Below are 14,951 nucleotides of genomic sequence, written 5' to 3'. Positions count from 1 at the left end.
GGTGGGAGTGAACGGGAAGGGGTTTGGGTCCATGGGGATTGTGGGGGGTGGGAGTGAACGGGAAGGGGTTTGGGTCCATGGGGATTGTGTGGGGTTGCGGTGTGGGGGTCTGCAGGAACTCACTGATATCTCTGAGCAGTGCAGTCTGTCCTGTCACCATCATTGACCCCTTTGTGTGTCACTCAGTCTGAGCCTTATAAACCACCCTCTGCAATAATGGAGTGGACAGGGATTCACTGTCATTGAAGGGTCCTGGCTGGTGGGAGAGATGGAGTGAGACAGTGGTCACAGTGATGAGGGAGATGTGACAGTTCACCCAATCCCAGCCTCTGGAATATCCCCTGATTCCCATCTCTCTGCTACTGGGAGCCATGTCTCCACCTGCCTGGAGCCTGGAGATCAGGAATTCCCTTTGTCTCTTCCATATACACCAGCCTCCATGGTCTCTGCCCTCTCCAAATACCCTATCCTCCCCCTCCAAATCTACCCGTCTCTTCCCACTTCTCTGTCTCTCTCTCCACTGACTATGCTCCTTTTCTCTCCATCTCCTCATCCCCTCTCCCCATCTCCCTATTCCTCCATCTCTCTCTCTCTCCCTCTCTCTCTCTCTGTGACCCTCAGCCCCTCACTCTCTGTCACCTCTTCCCCACCCCCGCATTCCCTCACTCTCTCCCCCTCACTCTTGGACGTGCTGTCTCTCTCCCCCCTCTCCCTCTCCCTCCCCCAGCAGACTGTATGAGGAACAGTGTTACAGTCTCTGTCTGTGTGTACACAGACAAGTTGCTGGTTGGTATGTAGACCAACAGGTTCCCCCACAATGACAGCTTCACCTGAAAACAAACCATTTCGATCGTTTCGCAAGATTCCTCACCGTTCTCTCACCCCACACTCCCAGGGCTCCCCCACCGTCACCGACTCTCACTGGGGTACAGACACACACGCACACACACACACTCATGCACACACACACACACACACACACACACAGTCTGTCTCTCTCTATCTACCTCTATCTCTCTCTCTCTCACACTCACTCACTCACACACACCTCACTCACTCACACACACCTCACTCACTCACACACACACACAGTCCGTCTCTCTCTATCTACCTCCATATCTCTCTCTCTCTCTCTCTCACACTCCACTCACTCACTCTCACACACACACACACACAGACTCTCTCTCAGACACACACACAGTCCGTCTCTCTCTATCTACCTCTATCTCTCTCTCTCACACTCACTCACTCACACACACACACTCACACACACACACACAGTCCGTCTCTCTCTATCTACCTCCATATCTCTCTCTCTCTCTCTCTCACACTCCACTCACTCACTCTCTCACACACACACACACACACACACAGACTCTCTCTCAGACACACACACAGTCCGTCTCTCTCTATCTACCTCTATCTCTCTCTCTCTCACACTCACTCACACACACCTCACTCACTCACACACACACACTCTCTCTCACACACACACACAGTCCGTCTCTCTCTATCTACCTCTATCTCTCTCTCTCTCACACTCACTCACTCACACACACCTCACTCACTCACACACACCTCACTTACTCACACACACACTCTCTCACACACACACTCTCTCTCTCACACACACACACACACACACAGTCCGTCTCTCTCTATCTACCTCTATCTCTCTCTCTCTCTCACACTCACTCACTCACACACACACACACAGTCCGTCTCTCTCTATCTACCTCCATATCTCTCTCTCTCTCTCTCTCACACTCCACTCACTCACTCTCACACACACACACACACACACACACACACACACACACACACACACACAGACTCTCTCTCAGACACACACACAGTCCGTCTCTCTCTATCTACCTCTATCTCTCTCTCTCACACTCACTCACTCACACACACACACTCACACACACACACACAGTCCGTCTCTCTCTATCTACCTCCATATCTCTCTCTCTCTCTCTCTCTCACACTCCACTCACTCACTCTCACACACACACACCACACACACACAGACTCTCTCTCAGACACACACACAGTCCGTCTCTCTCTATCTACCTCTATCTCTCTCTCTCTCACACTCACTCACTCACACACACCTCACTCACTCACACACACCCCTCACTCACTCACACACACACACTCTCTCTCACACACACACACACACACACACACACGGTCCGTCTCTCTCTATCTACCTCTATCTCTCTCTCTCTCACACTCACTCACTCACACACACCTCACTCACTCACACACACCTCACTCACTCACACACACCTCACTTACTCACACACACACTCTCTCACACACACACTCTCTCTCTCTCACACACACACACACACACACAGTCCGTCTCTCTCTATCTACCTCTATCTCTCTCTCACACTCACTCACTCACACACACACACACACTGTCTGTCTCTCTCTATCTACCTCTATCTCTCTCTCTCTCACACTCACTCACTCACACACACCTCACTCACTCACACACACCTCACTTACTCACACACACACTCTTTCACACACACACACACACAGTCCGTCTCTCTCTATCTACCTCTATCTCTCTCTCTCTCTCACACTCACTCACTCACTCACACACACACACACACACTGTCTGTCTCTCTCTATCTACCTCTATCTCTCTCTCTCTCACACTCACTCACTCACACACACCTCACTCACTCTCACACTCTCACACACTCACTCACACACACACACAGACTCTCTCTCAGACACCCCCCCACAGACAGGGCCCGGTGAGTTGAGCAGGGATGGCGGTGTGTGTTTTGTTACAGCCAGCTCTCTGTCACACTCAGGAACCATCTCTGGGTGATCAATCGTTGCTCAATGACTCAGGCAGTGACACCACTTCCAAGGCCCCCTCCCCCATACAGCCCCAGCAACGGAGTCTTGCTGTGCATGTGGGGACAGGACTATCCCTGTGCTGGCCTGGGGCTTGTTCTCACTCTTCAGCAGCACACCCTGTTCCCTGGGTTGGGTCAGTCAGGGACCCCCTGCTCCTTTTAGGGGAGCCTGAATGGCCTCCTGTTCCTGTGGGACAGGCTGGAGGAGGGGGGGCTGAATGACCTCCTGTTCCTGTGGGACAGGCTGGAGGAGGAGGGGGCTGAATGACCTCCTGTTCCTGTGGGACAGGCTGGAGGAGGAGGGGGCTGAATGGCCTCCTGTTCCTGTGTAACAGGCTGGAGGAGGAGGGGCCGAATGGCCTCCTGTTCCTGTGGGACAGGCTGGAGGAGGGGGGACTGAATGGCCTCCTGTTCCTGTGGGACAGGCTGGAGGAGGGGGAACTGAATGGCCTCCTGTTCCTGTGAGACAGGCTGGAGGAGGGGGGACTGAATGGCCTCCTGTTCCTGTGGGACAGGCTGGAGGAGGGGGGGCTGAATGGCCTCCTGTTCCTGTGGGACAGGCTGGAGGAGGAGGGGCTGAATGGTCTCCTGTTCCTGTGTCAGAGACCCCCCTCCCTTGGCACTGACCCTCCAGGAGATTGTTAAAACATCAGGGTCAGGCGATGCCTCACATGGTTGAATTCCTCACTGACACTGGGATGGGATTGAGGGTCTCCCAGAGGGGGATGTGGGGTCCCCTGGGCACGAGCTGGTGCCTTTACTGGAGGAGCCTCTGGGGGCAGTGTTTCTGTTCCTGGATCTGTGGCAGAATTTGGTCCCAATCCCGTTTGTGTTTGTCTCAGGACCCGGTGAGCAGGACTCTGGTGACACTCCGGGTGGATCCACAGGGATTCTTCCTGTACTGGACCGGACAGAACAATGTAAGTAGGAATGGCCTGTAACCCCGTGCTGTCCCTGTCCTTGGGGGTGTTTGGGGGACAGTGTAGAGGGAGCTTTACTCTGTATCTAACCCCGTGCTGTCCCTGTCCCTGGGGGTGTTTGGGGGACAGTGTAGAGGGAGCTTTACTCTGTATCTAACCCCGTGCTGTCCCTGTCCCTGGGGGTGTTTGGGGGACAGTGTAGAGAGAGCTTTACTCTGTATCTAACCCCGTGCTGTCCCTGTCCCTGGGGGTGTTTGGGGGACAGTGTAGAAGAAGCTTTACACTGTATCTAACCTGTGCTGTCCCTGTCCCTGGGTGTGTTTGGTGGGGGACAGTGTAGAGGGATCTTTATTCTGTATCTAAGGGTCACTCACTGTGTAACCGTACAGAGTCAGGGTTTATTCAGCAGGGTAAGGGTCACTCACTGTGTAACCGTACAGAGTCAGGGTTTATTCAGCAGGGTAAGGGTCACTCACTGTGTAACTGTACAGAGTCTGGGTTTATTCAGCAGGGTAAGGGTCACTCACTGTGTAACCGTACAGAGTCAATGTTTATTCAGCAGGGTAAGGGTCACTCACTGTGTAACCGTACAGAGTCAGTGTTTATTCAGCAGGGTAAGGGTCACTGTGTAACCGTACAGAGTCAGGGTTTATTCAGCAGGGTAAGGGTCACTCACTGTGTAACCGTACAGAGTCAGTGTTTATTCAGCAGGGTAAGGGTCACTCACTGTGTAACTGTACAGAGTCAGGGTTTATTCAGCAGGGTAAGGGTCACTCACTGTGTAACCGTACAGAGTCAGGGTTTATTCAGCAGGGTATGGTCACTCACTGTGTAACCGTACAGAGTCAGGGTTTATTCAGCAGGGTAAGGGTCACTCACTGTGTAACCGTACAGAGTCAGTGTTTATTCAGCACAGTAAGAGTCACTCGCTGTGTAACCGTACAGAGTCAGTGTTTATTCAGCAGGGTAAGGGTCACTCGCTGTGTAACCGTACAGAGTCAGTGTTTATTCAGCAGGGTAAGGGTCACTCACTGTGTAACCGTACAGAGTCAGGGTTTATTCAGCACAGTAAGGGTCACTCACTGTGTAACTGTACAGAGTCAGTGTTTATTCAGCAGGGTAAGGGTCACTCACTGTGTAACCGTACAGAGTCAGGGTTTATTCAGCAGGGTAAGGGTCACTCACTGTGTAACCGTACAGAGTCAGGGTTTATTCAGCAGGGTAAGGGTCTCTCACTGTGTAACCGTACAGAGTCAGGGTTTATTCAGCAGGGTAAGGGTCACTCACTGTGTCACCTTACAGAGTCAGGGTTTATTCAGCAGGGGAAGGGTTAATGTTTGAGTGGTGTTTGTCACTGTGGTTAAAGATGGGTGTAATCGGAAGGGTGTCTATCTCTGTGGCCTGTTGTGGGAGGACAGAACGCCCTGGGCTGGGACAGTCCTGCAACAGATAGGGAGAGCAGTGTCTCCTTGGGTTTTGCCTGTGAGAGACAGTGAAAGGGGCAAAAACAGCAATCCAACAGTCCGTTTCCCTCACCCCCCCCCTCTGCAGGGAGTCAGTCTCTTAGTGATCCTGAGGCTGCCTGTCTCAGACAAGCCCAGACAATCCGACTAGCTCCACCCGCACTCTCACTACCTCTCGGAATCTCACTCCCCCTCTCTCGACATCTGTGTCTCGCTCTGTCTGTCTTTTCTCCCCCCCCCCCCCCCCAATCTCTCCTCCCCTTTCTCTCCTCCCTTCCTCCCTCTCCCCCTCTCCCTCGCCCCCTTCTCCCTCGCACCCTCTCCTTCCCTCCGTCTCTCCCTCCCTATCTCTCTCTCTCTCCCCTCCCCCTCCCTCCCCTCTCCCTCCCTTCCCTCCCCCTCCCTCCCCTCCCCTCCCCCCCTCCCCTCCCCTCCTCCCCTCCCCTTCCTTCCCTCCCCTCCCCCTCCCCCTCCTTCCCTCCCCCCCTCCTTCCCTCCCCCTCCCCTCCCTCCCTCCCTCCTCCCTCCCTCCTCCCTCTCCCTCCCTCTCCCTCCCTCCTCCCCCTCCTTCCTCCTCCCTCTCCCTCCCTCCTCCCCCTCCCTCCCCTCTCTCTCCCTCCCCTCTCTCTCCCTCTCCCTCCCCCCTCTCTCCCTCTCCCTCCCCCCTCTCTCCCCCCCCCTCTTTTTCTCTCTCTCTCCTCCCTCTTTCGCTCTCTCTCTCTCTCTCCCCTCCTTTCTCTCTCTTCTCCCCCCCTCTTTTTCTCTCCCCCCCCCCTTTTCTCTCTTCCCCCCCCCCCTTTTCTCTCTCCCCTCCCCCCCCGTCTCTCTCTCTCCCTTTCCCTTTCCCTCCCTCGTTCTGTCTCTCTCTCCCCACACCTCAATCTGTCTCTCTCTCTTCCCCCTCCCCACTTTCTCTGCCCCTGTCTCTCTGTCTGGGTCTGCGTCCTGGGGTACTGAGGGTTGGTGCAGAGTGATGCAGTACCGAGTTGGAGATGTGCTGTGTTCATGTTCCTTATAGAGAGTTGGTGTCGGGCTGAGTCATTAATCTCCTCCAGCTCTGAGGGGGAGGGCGAGATAATGTCCGAGCCAATATCTGCTCTTCAGCAGACACACACACACAGACACAGACAGAGAGACACTCACACGCACACGCACACACAGAGACGCACACACACAAACACTCGCACTCACAGACACACACACACTCACAGACACACAGATACACACCCCCCCACGTGCTCTCACACACACACACACCCTCCTCCCCCCCACACACGCACATACACCCCCAAACACACACACACCCCCACACCTCCCCCCCCCCACACACACACACCCCCACATGCATACACACGTTCTCTCACACACACACCCTCCCCACACACGCACATTCACCCCCACATACACACACACACACACACCCTCCCCACACACCTTCCCCCCCCCACACACGCACATACACCCCCAAATACACACACACAGACAGACTGACAGACACACTCACAGACAGACACACTCATACACCCTCACCCTCACACTCACAGACAGTCTCTCTCTGACAGATTCTCACTCAGACCCATAGAGGATGGACCATTGCCAAGCAGCTCAACACCCCGTCCTCATTCTCATTCCACAAGACCAGGATTCTCAGAGAATTTACAAACACCACAGAATGTTCCAGACCCTGATCTGTCTTCTGTCCGAACCCAGGATCCAGCCCCTTTTACACTCGCTCTCGCTCTCCCTCTCTCTGCCCAAAGACTTTAACTCTTTATCCACTAGCCCTCTCTACCTCCAGCTGTACACCCCCTCCTATCTCTGTCACCCCCTCCAGCCCCTACACCCCCTCCCTATCTCGGTAACCCCCCTCCAGCCCCCACACCCCCTCCCTATCTCTGTAACCCCCTCCAGCCCCTACACCCCCTCCCTATCTCGGTAACCCCCCTCCAGCCCCCACACCCCTCCCTATCCCTGTAACCCCCCTCCTACCCCTACCCCCCCTCCCTATCTCTGTAACCCCCTCCAGCCCCTACACCCCCCCCCCCCCCCCCCCCCCCCCCCCCCCCCCCCCCCCCCCCCCCCCCCCCCCCCCCCCCCCCCCCCCCCCCCTATCTCTGTAACCCCCTCCAGCCCCTACACCCCCTCCCTATCTCTGTAACCCCCTCCAGCCCCTACACCCCCTCCCTATCTCTGTAACCCCCTCCCTATCTCTGTAACCCCCTCCAGCCCCTACACCCCCTCCCTATCTCTGTAACCCCCTCCCTATCTCTGTAACCCCCTCCCTATCTCTGTAACCCCCTCCAGCCCCTACACCCCCTCCCTATCTCTGTAACCCCCCTCCCTGCGGTGAGGCCGTGTCAGTGTGGGTGGTATTGGGGCCTGGTCTGTGTGAACTCCTGGTGCCCCCACCCCCCCCCCCACCCCCACCCCCACCCCCCACCCCTTCTCTGTCCCCCGGGGCCCGCTGTGTCTCTGAGGCCTGGCTCTGTGGTTTGCTGTTTCCTGACCGTTTCCCCCAGACCGAGGAGGGAGGGAGACGAAGAGGAAGTGAATGTGAAAGCACCAACAGACAATTCTCAGCACTTCGGAGGGTTTCCCTCAAATGTGGTCAACCTGCTCCCCTCGCACCCTCCCCTCCCTCCCTCCCTCTCTCCCACGCCCCCTCCCTCTCTCCCACTCTCCCACGCCCCCTCCCTCTCTCCACGCCCCTCCCTCTCTCCCACGCCCCTCCCTCTCTCCCACGCCCCCTCCCTCTCTCCCACGCCCCCTCCCTCTCTCCACGCCCCCTCCCTCTCTCCCACGCCCCTCCCTCTCTCCCACGCCCCCTCCCTCTCTCCCACGCCCCCTCCCTCTCTCCCACGCCCCCTCCCTCTCTCCCACGCCCCCTCCCTCTCTCCCACGCCCCCTCCCTCTCTCCCACGCCCCCTCCCTCTCTCCCACGCCCCCTCCCTCTCTCCCACGCCCCCTCCCTCTCTCCCACGCCCCCTCCCTCTCTCCCACGCCCCCTCCCTCTCTCCACGCCCCCTCCCTCTCTCCCACGCCCCCTCCCTCTCTCCCACGCCCCCTCCCTCTCTCCACGCCCCCTCCCTCTCTCCCACGCCCCCTCCCTCTCTCCCACGCCCCCTCCCTCTCTCCCACGCCCCCTCCCTCTCTCCCACGCCCCCTCCCTCTCTCCCACGCCCCTCCCTCTCTCCCACGCCCCCTCCCTCTCTCCCACGCCCCCTCCCTCTCTCCCACGCCCCCTCCCTCTCTCCCACGCCCCCTCCCTCTCTCCCACGCCCCCTCCCTCTCTCCCACGCCCCCTCCCTCTCTCCCACGCCCCCTCCCTCTCTCCACGCCCCCTCCCTCTCTCCCACGCCCCCTCCCTCTCTCCCACGCCCCCTCCCTCTCTCCCACGCCCCCTCCCTCTCTCCCACGCCCCCTCCCTCTCTCCCACGCCCCCTCCCTCTCTCCCACGCCCCCTCCCTCTCTCCCACGCCCCCTCCCTCTCTCCCACGCCCCCTCCCTCTCTCCCACGCCCCCTCCCTCTCTCCACGCCCCCTCCCTCTCTCCCACGCCCCCTCCCTCTCTCCCACGCCCCCTCCCTCTCTCCCACGCCCCCTCCCTCTCTCCCACGCCCCCTCCCTCTCTCCCACGCCCCCTCCCTCTCTCCCACGCCCCCTCCCTCCCTCCCACTCTCCCTCCCTCCCTCCCACTCTCCCTCCTCCCTCCCACTCTCCCCTCCCTCCCTCCCACTCTCCCTCCCTCCCTCCCACTCTCTCTCCCTCCCTCCCACTCTCTCCCCCTCCCTCCCACTCTCTCCCCCTCCCTCCCACTCTCTCTCCCTCCCTCCCACTCTCTCTCCCTCCCTCCCACTCTCTCTCCCTCCCTCCCACTCTCTCTCCCTCCCTCCCACTCTCTCTCCCTCCCTCCCACTCTCTCTCCCTCCCTCCCACTCTCTCTCCCTCCCTCCCACTCTCTCTCCCTCCCTCCCACTCTCTCTCCCTCCCTCCACTCTCTCTCCCTCCCACTCTCTCTCCCTCCCTCCCACTCTCTCTCCCTCCCTCCCACTCTCCCTCCCTCCCACTCTCCCTCCTCCCACTCTCCCTCCCTCCCACTCTCCCTCCCTCCCACTCTCCCTCCCTCCCACTCTCCCTCCCTCCCACTCTCCCTCTCTCCCACGCTCCCTCTCTCCCACGCTCCCTCTCTCCCACGCTCCCTCTCTCCCACGCCTCCCTCTCTCCCACGCTCCCTCTCTCCCACGCTCCCTCTCTCCCACGCTCCCTCTCTCCCACGCTCCCTCTCTCCCACGCTCCCTCTCTCCCACGCTCCCTCTCTCCCACGCTCCCTCTCTCCCACGCTCCCTCTCTCCCACGCTCCCTCTCTCCCACGCTCCCTCTCTCCCACGCTCCCTCCCTCCCACGCTCCCTCCCTCCCACGCTCCCTCTCTCCCACGCTCCCTCTCTCCCACGCTCCCTCTCTCCCACGCTCCCTCCCTCCCACGCTCCCTCCCTCCCACGCTCCCTCCCTCCCACGCTCCCTCCCTCCCACGCTCCCTCCCTCCCACGCTCCCTCCCTCCCACGCTCCCTCCCTCCCACGCTCCCTCCCTCCCACGCTCCCTCCTCCCACGCTCCCTCCCTCCCACGCTCCCTCCCTCCCACGCTCCCTCCCTCCCACGCTCCCTCCCTCCCACGCTCCCTCCCTCCCACGCTCCCTCCCTCCCACGCTCCCTCCCTCCCACGCTCCCTCCCTCCCACGCTCCCTCCCTCCCACGCTCCCCCTCCCTCCCACGCTCCCTCCCTCCCACTCTCCCTCCCTCCCACTCTCCCTCCCTCCCACTCTCCCTCTCTCCCACGCTCTCTCCCTCTCTCCTCTCTCTCCACGCTCCCACGCTCCCTCGCTCCTTCACTCTCTCTCTCCCTCTCTCCCCTCCCACTCTCTCTCCCCTCCCACTCTCTCTCCCCTCCCACTCTCTCTCCCCTCCCACTCTCTCTCCCCTCCCACTCTCTCTCCCCTCCCACTCTCTCTCCCCTCCCACTCTCTCTCCCCTCCCACTCTCTCTCCCCTCCCACTCTCTCTCCCCTCCCACTCTCTCTCCCCTCCCACTCTCTCTCCCCTCCCACTCTCTCTCCCCTCCCACTCTCTCTCCCCTCCCACTCTCTCTCCCCTCCCACTCTCTCTCCCCTCCCACTCTCTCTCCCCTCCCACTCTCTCTCCCCTCCCACTCTCTCTCCCCTCCCACTCTCTCTCCCCTCCCACTCTCTCTCCCCTCCCACTCTCTCTCCCCTCCCACTCTCTCTCCCCTCCCACTCTCTCTCCCTCCCACTCTCTCTCCCCTCCCACTCTCTCTCCCCTCCCACTCTCTCTCCCCTCCCACTCTCTCTCCCCTCCCACTCTCTCTCCCCTCCCACTCTCTCTCCCCTCCCACTCTCTCTCCCCTCCCACTCTCTCTCCCCTCCCTCACTCCGTCCTCCATCCACCACCTATCACCCCCTTCCCCCGTCCCTGTCTCCCAGGGTCTCTGGACCCTCTCAACTCTTCCCCTCCCCGCGACCACTAACCCCCACAAACCCTCCCAACACTGGCCTGGGAGCTGGCCATTCGGTCCATCAGTTGCCGCTGCATGGATTGTCCCCTGTCTCTGTTCCCCTGTCTCTGTTCCCCTGTTGCCCCTTCCCCTATTTCTTTCTTTCTTTCTCTCTCTGTCTCTGTCTCTCTCTCTCTTTCTCTTTCCCGCCCATTTCCCAAGTCATCTCCCACAGGGAGACAGGCCATTCAGCCCGTCAACTGCTGGAGGGGGGGGGTGGCTTTCATCCTGAAAGGTCATGAGTGAACCAGATTGGATTTTCCGACTCTTCATTCCAGATTTTTGTTAAAAAGAATAGATTCCCAGTCCCACCCTCTGCCCTGAAGGGGGATTTGAACCCAGGGAGGACCCAGTGATGATACACCCCTTCTGGAGTGAGGGAGACTGAGAGCAGATTGGCTTCTTGGATGGACGAGGGAACTGGGAGTTACGGCCGGACATTGGGGTCTGCACGGTGGCTCAGTGGTGAGCACTGAGTTTGCACATTCTCCCCCCGTGTCTGTGCGGGTTTCCTCCCACAGTCCAAAGATCTGCAGGTTTGGGTGGGTTGGCCGTGGGAAATTGTCCCATAGTGCCCAGGGATGTGCAAGTTAGGGTGGATTGGCCGTGGGAACTTGTCCCATAGTGTCCAGGGATGTGCAGGTTAGGGTGGATTGGCCGTGGGAACTTGTCCCATAGTGCCCAGGGATGTGCAGGTTAGGGTGGATTGGCCGTGGGAACTTGTCCCATAGTGCCCAGGGATGTGCAGGTTAGGGTGGATTGGCCGTGGGAACTTGTCCCATAGTGCCCAGGGATGTGCAGGTTAGGGTGGATTGGCCGTGGGAACTTGTCCCATAGTGCCCAGGGATGTGCAGGTTAGGGTGGATTGGCCGTGGGAACTTGTCCCATAGTGCCCAGGGATGTACAGGTTAGGGTGGATTGGCCAGGGGGAACTGTCCCATAGTGCCCAGGGATGTGTAGGTTAGGGTTGATTGGCCATGGGGAATTGTCCTATAGTGCCCAGGGATGTGCAGGTTAGGGTGGATTGGCCGTGGGAAATTGTCCCATAGTGTCCAGGGATGTGCAGGTTAGGGTGGATTGGCCATGGGAAATTGTGCCATAGTGTCCAGGGATGTGCAGGTTAGGGTGGATTGGTCGTGGGAAATTGTGCCATAGTGTCCAGGGATGTGCAGGTTAGGGTGGATTGGTCGTGGGAAATTGTCCCAGAGTGTCCAGGGATGTGCAGGTTAGGGTGGATTGGCCATGGGAAATTGTCCCATAGTGCCCAGGGATGTGCAGGTTAGGGTGGATTGGCCATGGGAAATTGTCCCATAGTGCCCAGGGATGTGCAGGTTAGGGTGGATTAGACACAGGAATTTCAGGGTTAGGTATGGATGGGATGTTGGATTATCTGTTTCATAGAATCCCTACAGTGTGGAAATAGGCCATTTGGCCCATCGAGTTCCTGCCAGCTATCCAAACAACATCCTCTTAGCTGGTCTCCAGTGAGAATCTTAGCACAGTCTAGATTAAACCTCCCACCTTAAACCTATGCCCCTCTAGTTCTGGACTCCCTTACCCCAGGGAAAAGACTTTGCCTATTTACCCTATCCATGCCCCTTATAATTTTGTAAACCTCTATAAGGTCATCCCTCAGCCTCCGACGCTCCAGGGAAAACAGCCCCAGCCTGTTCAGCCACTCCCTGTAGCTCAGATCCTCCAACATCCTTGTAAGTCTTTTCTGAACCCTTTTAAGTTTCACAACATCCTTCCTGTAGCTGGGAGACCAGAATTTCACACACTAATCCAACAGTGGCCTAACCAATGTCCTGTACAGCCGCAACATGACCTCTCAACTCCTGTACTCAATACTCTGAGCAATAAAGGGAAGCATACCAAACGCTGCCTTCACTGTCCTATCGATCTGGGCCAGGTTAAAGGTGGGGAGAGATTTTCCGTCTGGTAGGTGGTAAATCGAACCCCTGTCACTCACTCAGGTTTCAGATTGTTGAGCATCTGACAGAGATTAGCAACAATCTGTGATCTGTTTCACACAGACTCATTAAGCCTGGCCTGCTGCCCACAGAGCAAAGTCTGTTTGCATAGCTCAGTGGGGCAGGACAACACACGCTGAAAAAGAGAGAGAGAAAACGAGAGAGACTTTCACTGAAATCACATTTCCTCATTCCCGAACGGCATTGAGAAATTCTGGGCAACGAGGCCTTCGGACTAGGCCCCGAATCCAAACACTTCACCATCACCAACCCCTCCTCCTCCACCGACAAAGTCACACCCTAGCAGTCACTTGGGTCCATTTGGATTGTGGGAGGTGGGAGTGAACGGGAAGGGGTTTGAGTCATTTGGGATTGTGGGCGGTGGGAGTGAATGGGAAGGGGTTTGGGTCCATTGGGATTGTGGAGAGTGGGAGTGAACGGGAAGGGGTTTTGGGTTCAATTGGGATTGTGGGCGGTGGGAGTGAACGGGAAGGGGTTTGGGTTCAATTGGGATTGTGGGCGGTGGGAGTGAACGGGAAGGGGTTTGGGTCCATTGGGATTGTGGGGAGTGGGAGTGAACGGGAAGGGGTTTGGGTCAATTGGGATTGTGGGCGGTGGGAGTGAACGGGAAGGGGTTTGGGTCCATTGGGATTGTGGGGAGTGGGAGTGAACGGGAAGGGGTTTGGGTCCATTGGGATTGTGGGCGGTGGGAGTGAACGGGAAGGGGTTTGGGTCCATTGGGATTGTGGGCGGTGGGAGTGAACGGGAAGGGGTTTGAGTCCTTTGGGATTGTGGGCGGTGGGAGTGAAAGGGAAGGGGGGGTTTGGGTCCATTGGGATTGTGGGGAGTGGGAGTGAACGGGAAGGGGTTTGGGTCCATTGGGATTGTGGGCGGTGGGAGTGAACGGGAAGGGGTTTGGGTCCATTGGGATTGTGGGCGGTGGGAGTGAACGGGAAGGGGTTGGGGTCTATGGGGATTGTGGACGGTGGGAGTGAACGGGAAGGGGTTTTGGGTTCAATTGGGATTGTGGAGGGTGGGAGTGAACGGGAAGGGGTTTGGGTCCGTTGGGATTGTGGGCGGTGGGAGTGAACGGGAAGGGGTTTGGGTCCATTGGGATTGTGGGGAGTGGGAGTGAACGGGAAGGGGTTTGGGTCCATTGGGATTGTGGGCGGTGGGAGTGAACGGGAAGGGGTTTGGGTCCATTGGGATTGTGGGCGGTGGGAGTGAACGGGAAGGGGTTTGGGTCCATTGGGATTGTGGGTGGTGGGAGTGAACGGGAAGGGGTTTTGGGTTCAATTGGGATTGTGGGCGGTGGGAGTGAACGGGAAGGGGATTACAGACTGGTCCCCTTTGATTACAGACCGGTCCCCATCGATTACAGATCATCATTTACAGCCCGGTTCCCATCAATTACAGACCAGCCCCCAGACATAAGGCGACCAACCCCTGCCTGTGATGTCTCCCAGATGGGAGTTAGACTCAAGTTCTACCAGACATTCACACATAACGTGGCCTCCACGACCAAAGCATCCTGGGATAGTGGAGGACCAGGGGGAGCAGGAAAGACTCCTCGAATGAAAATAAAACTTGCAAGAGGCGATGCCACAGAAACGCATAAACAAGACGCGGAAATAAATCTCAACTATCTAAATGGGAAATCATTAAAACACAATTTATAAAATAACACAGAGACCTCAGTAACCACATGCAAATATCTGACAACATGTGTGTCAGAGCAGAGAGAGAGAGTGAGAGAGAGAGAGAGACGGAGAGAGAGAGGGAGGACAGTTTTACTGGGATGAAGTTTGATCAGATAATGTTCCCCAGGGAGAGAGAGAAAGAGAGAGAGAGAGAGAGAGATGAGGCCCAGAGGGAAGGCTTGGCCTAAAGCCAGGCCCTGAGATTCTCAGTCTCCGAGAAAGGACATTGTCCCAGCTGCAAATACCAGCTGGAGGAGGAGGAGAGGGGTTGGGATGTTAAAGGTCAACTGCTTGCTTAGGGGATGCTGCTAAATTTAGACCACATATCATAAAAAACTTAAAGACAGTTTCCAAAAATCCAGCAACACTGCGCGACCAATCAACAACTCTATTTCTCCCCCAGAGAGCACATTCCACTCAGTCAAGGGTGGGACTGGGGGAATATT

At 57.7% G+C, this 14,951-nt stretch overlaps 1 protein-coding gene and 1 pseudogene across 1 annotated transcript; one reads left to right on the top strand and one right to left on the bottom strand.

Annotated features, from left to right (window-relative positions):
* LOC140458708 (sodium/calcium exchanger 1-like) overlaps positions 1–845 on the bottom strand; it is a 129,253-nt pseudogene extending 128,408 nt beyond the window's left edge.
* A 111-nt stretch (positions 846–956) lies between these two features.
* LOC140458707 (uncharacterized) lies at positions 957–14,261 on the top strand. The gene is made up of 3 exons (XM_072553370.1): positions 957–2,774; positions 3,725–3,802; positions 14,166–14,261. The coding sequence occupies exons 1-3, from the start codon at positions 957–959 to the stop codon at positions 14,259–14,261; spliced, it is 1,992 nt and encodes a 663-aa protein (XP_072409471.1).
* The last annotated feature ends 690 nt before the right edge of the window (positions 14,262–14,951 follow it).

The sequence above is a fragment of the Chiloscyllium punctatum genome, chromosome 34, assembly GCF_047496795.1.
Source record: "Chiloscyllium punctatum isolate Juve2018m chromosome 34, sChiPun1.3, whole genome shotgun sequence".
In the NCBI taxonomy this organism is placed as follows: domain Eukaryota; kingdom Metazoa; phylum Chordata; class Chondrichthyes; order Orectolobiformes; family Hemiscylliidae; genus Chiloscyllium; species Chiloscyllium punctatum.
This window is presented reverse-complemented; position numbering and strand designations above follow the sequence as displayed.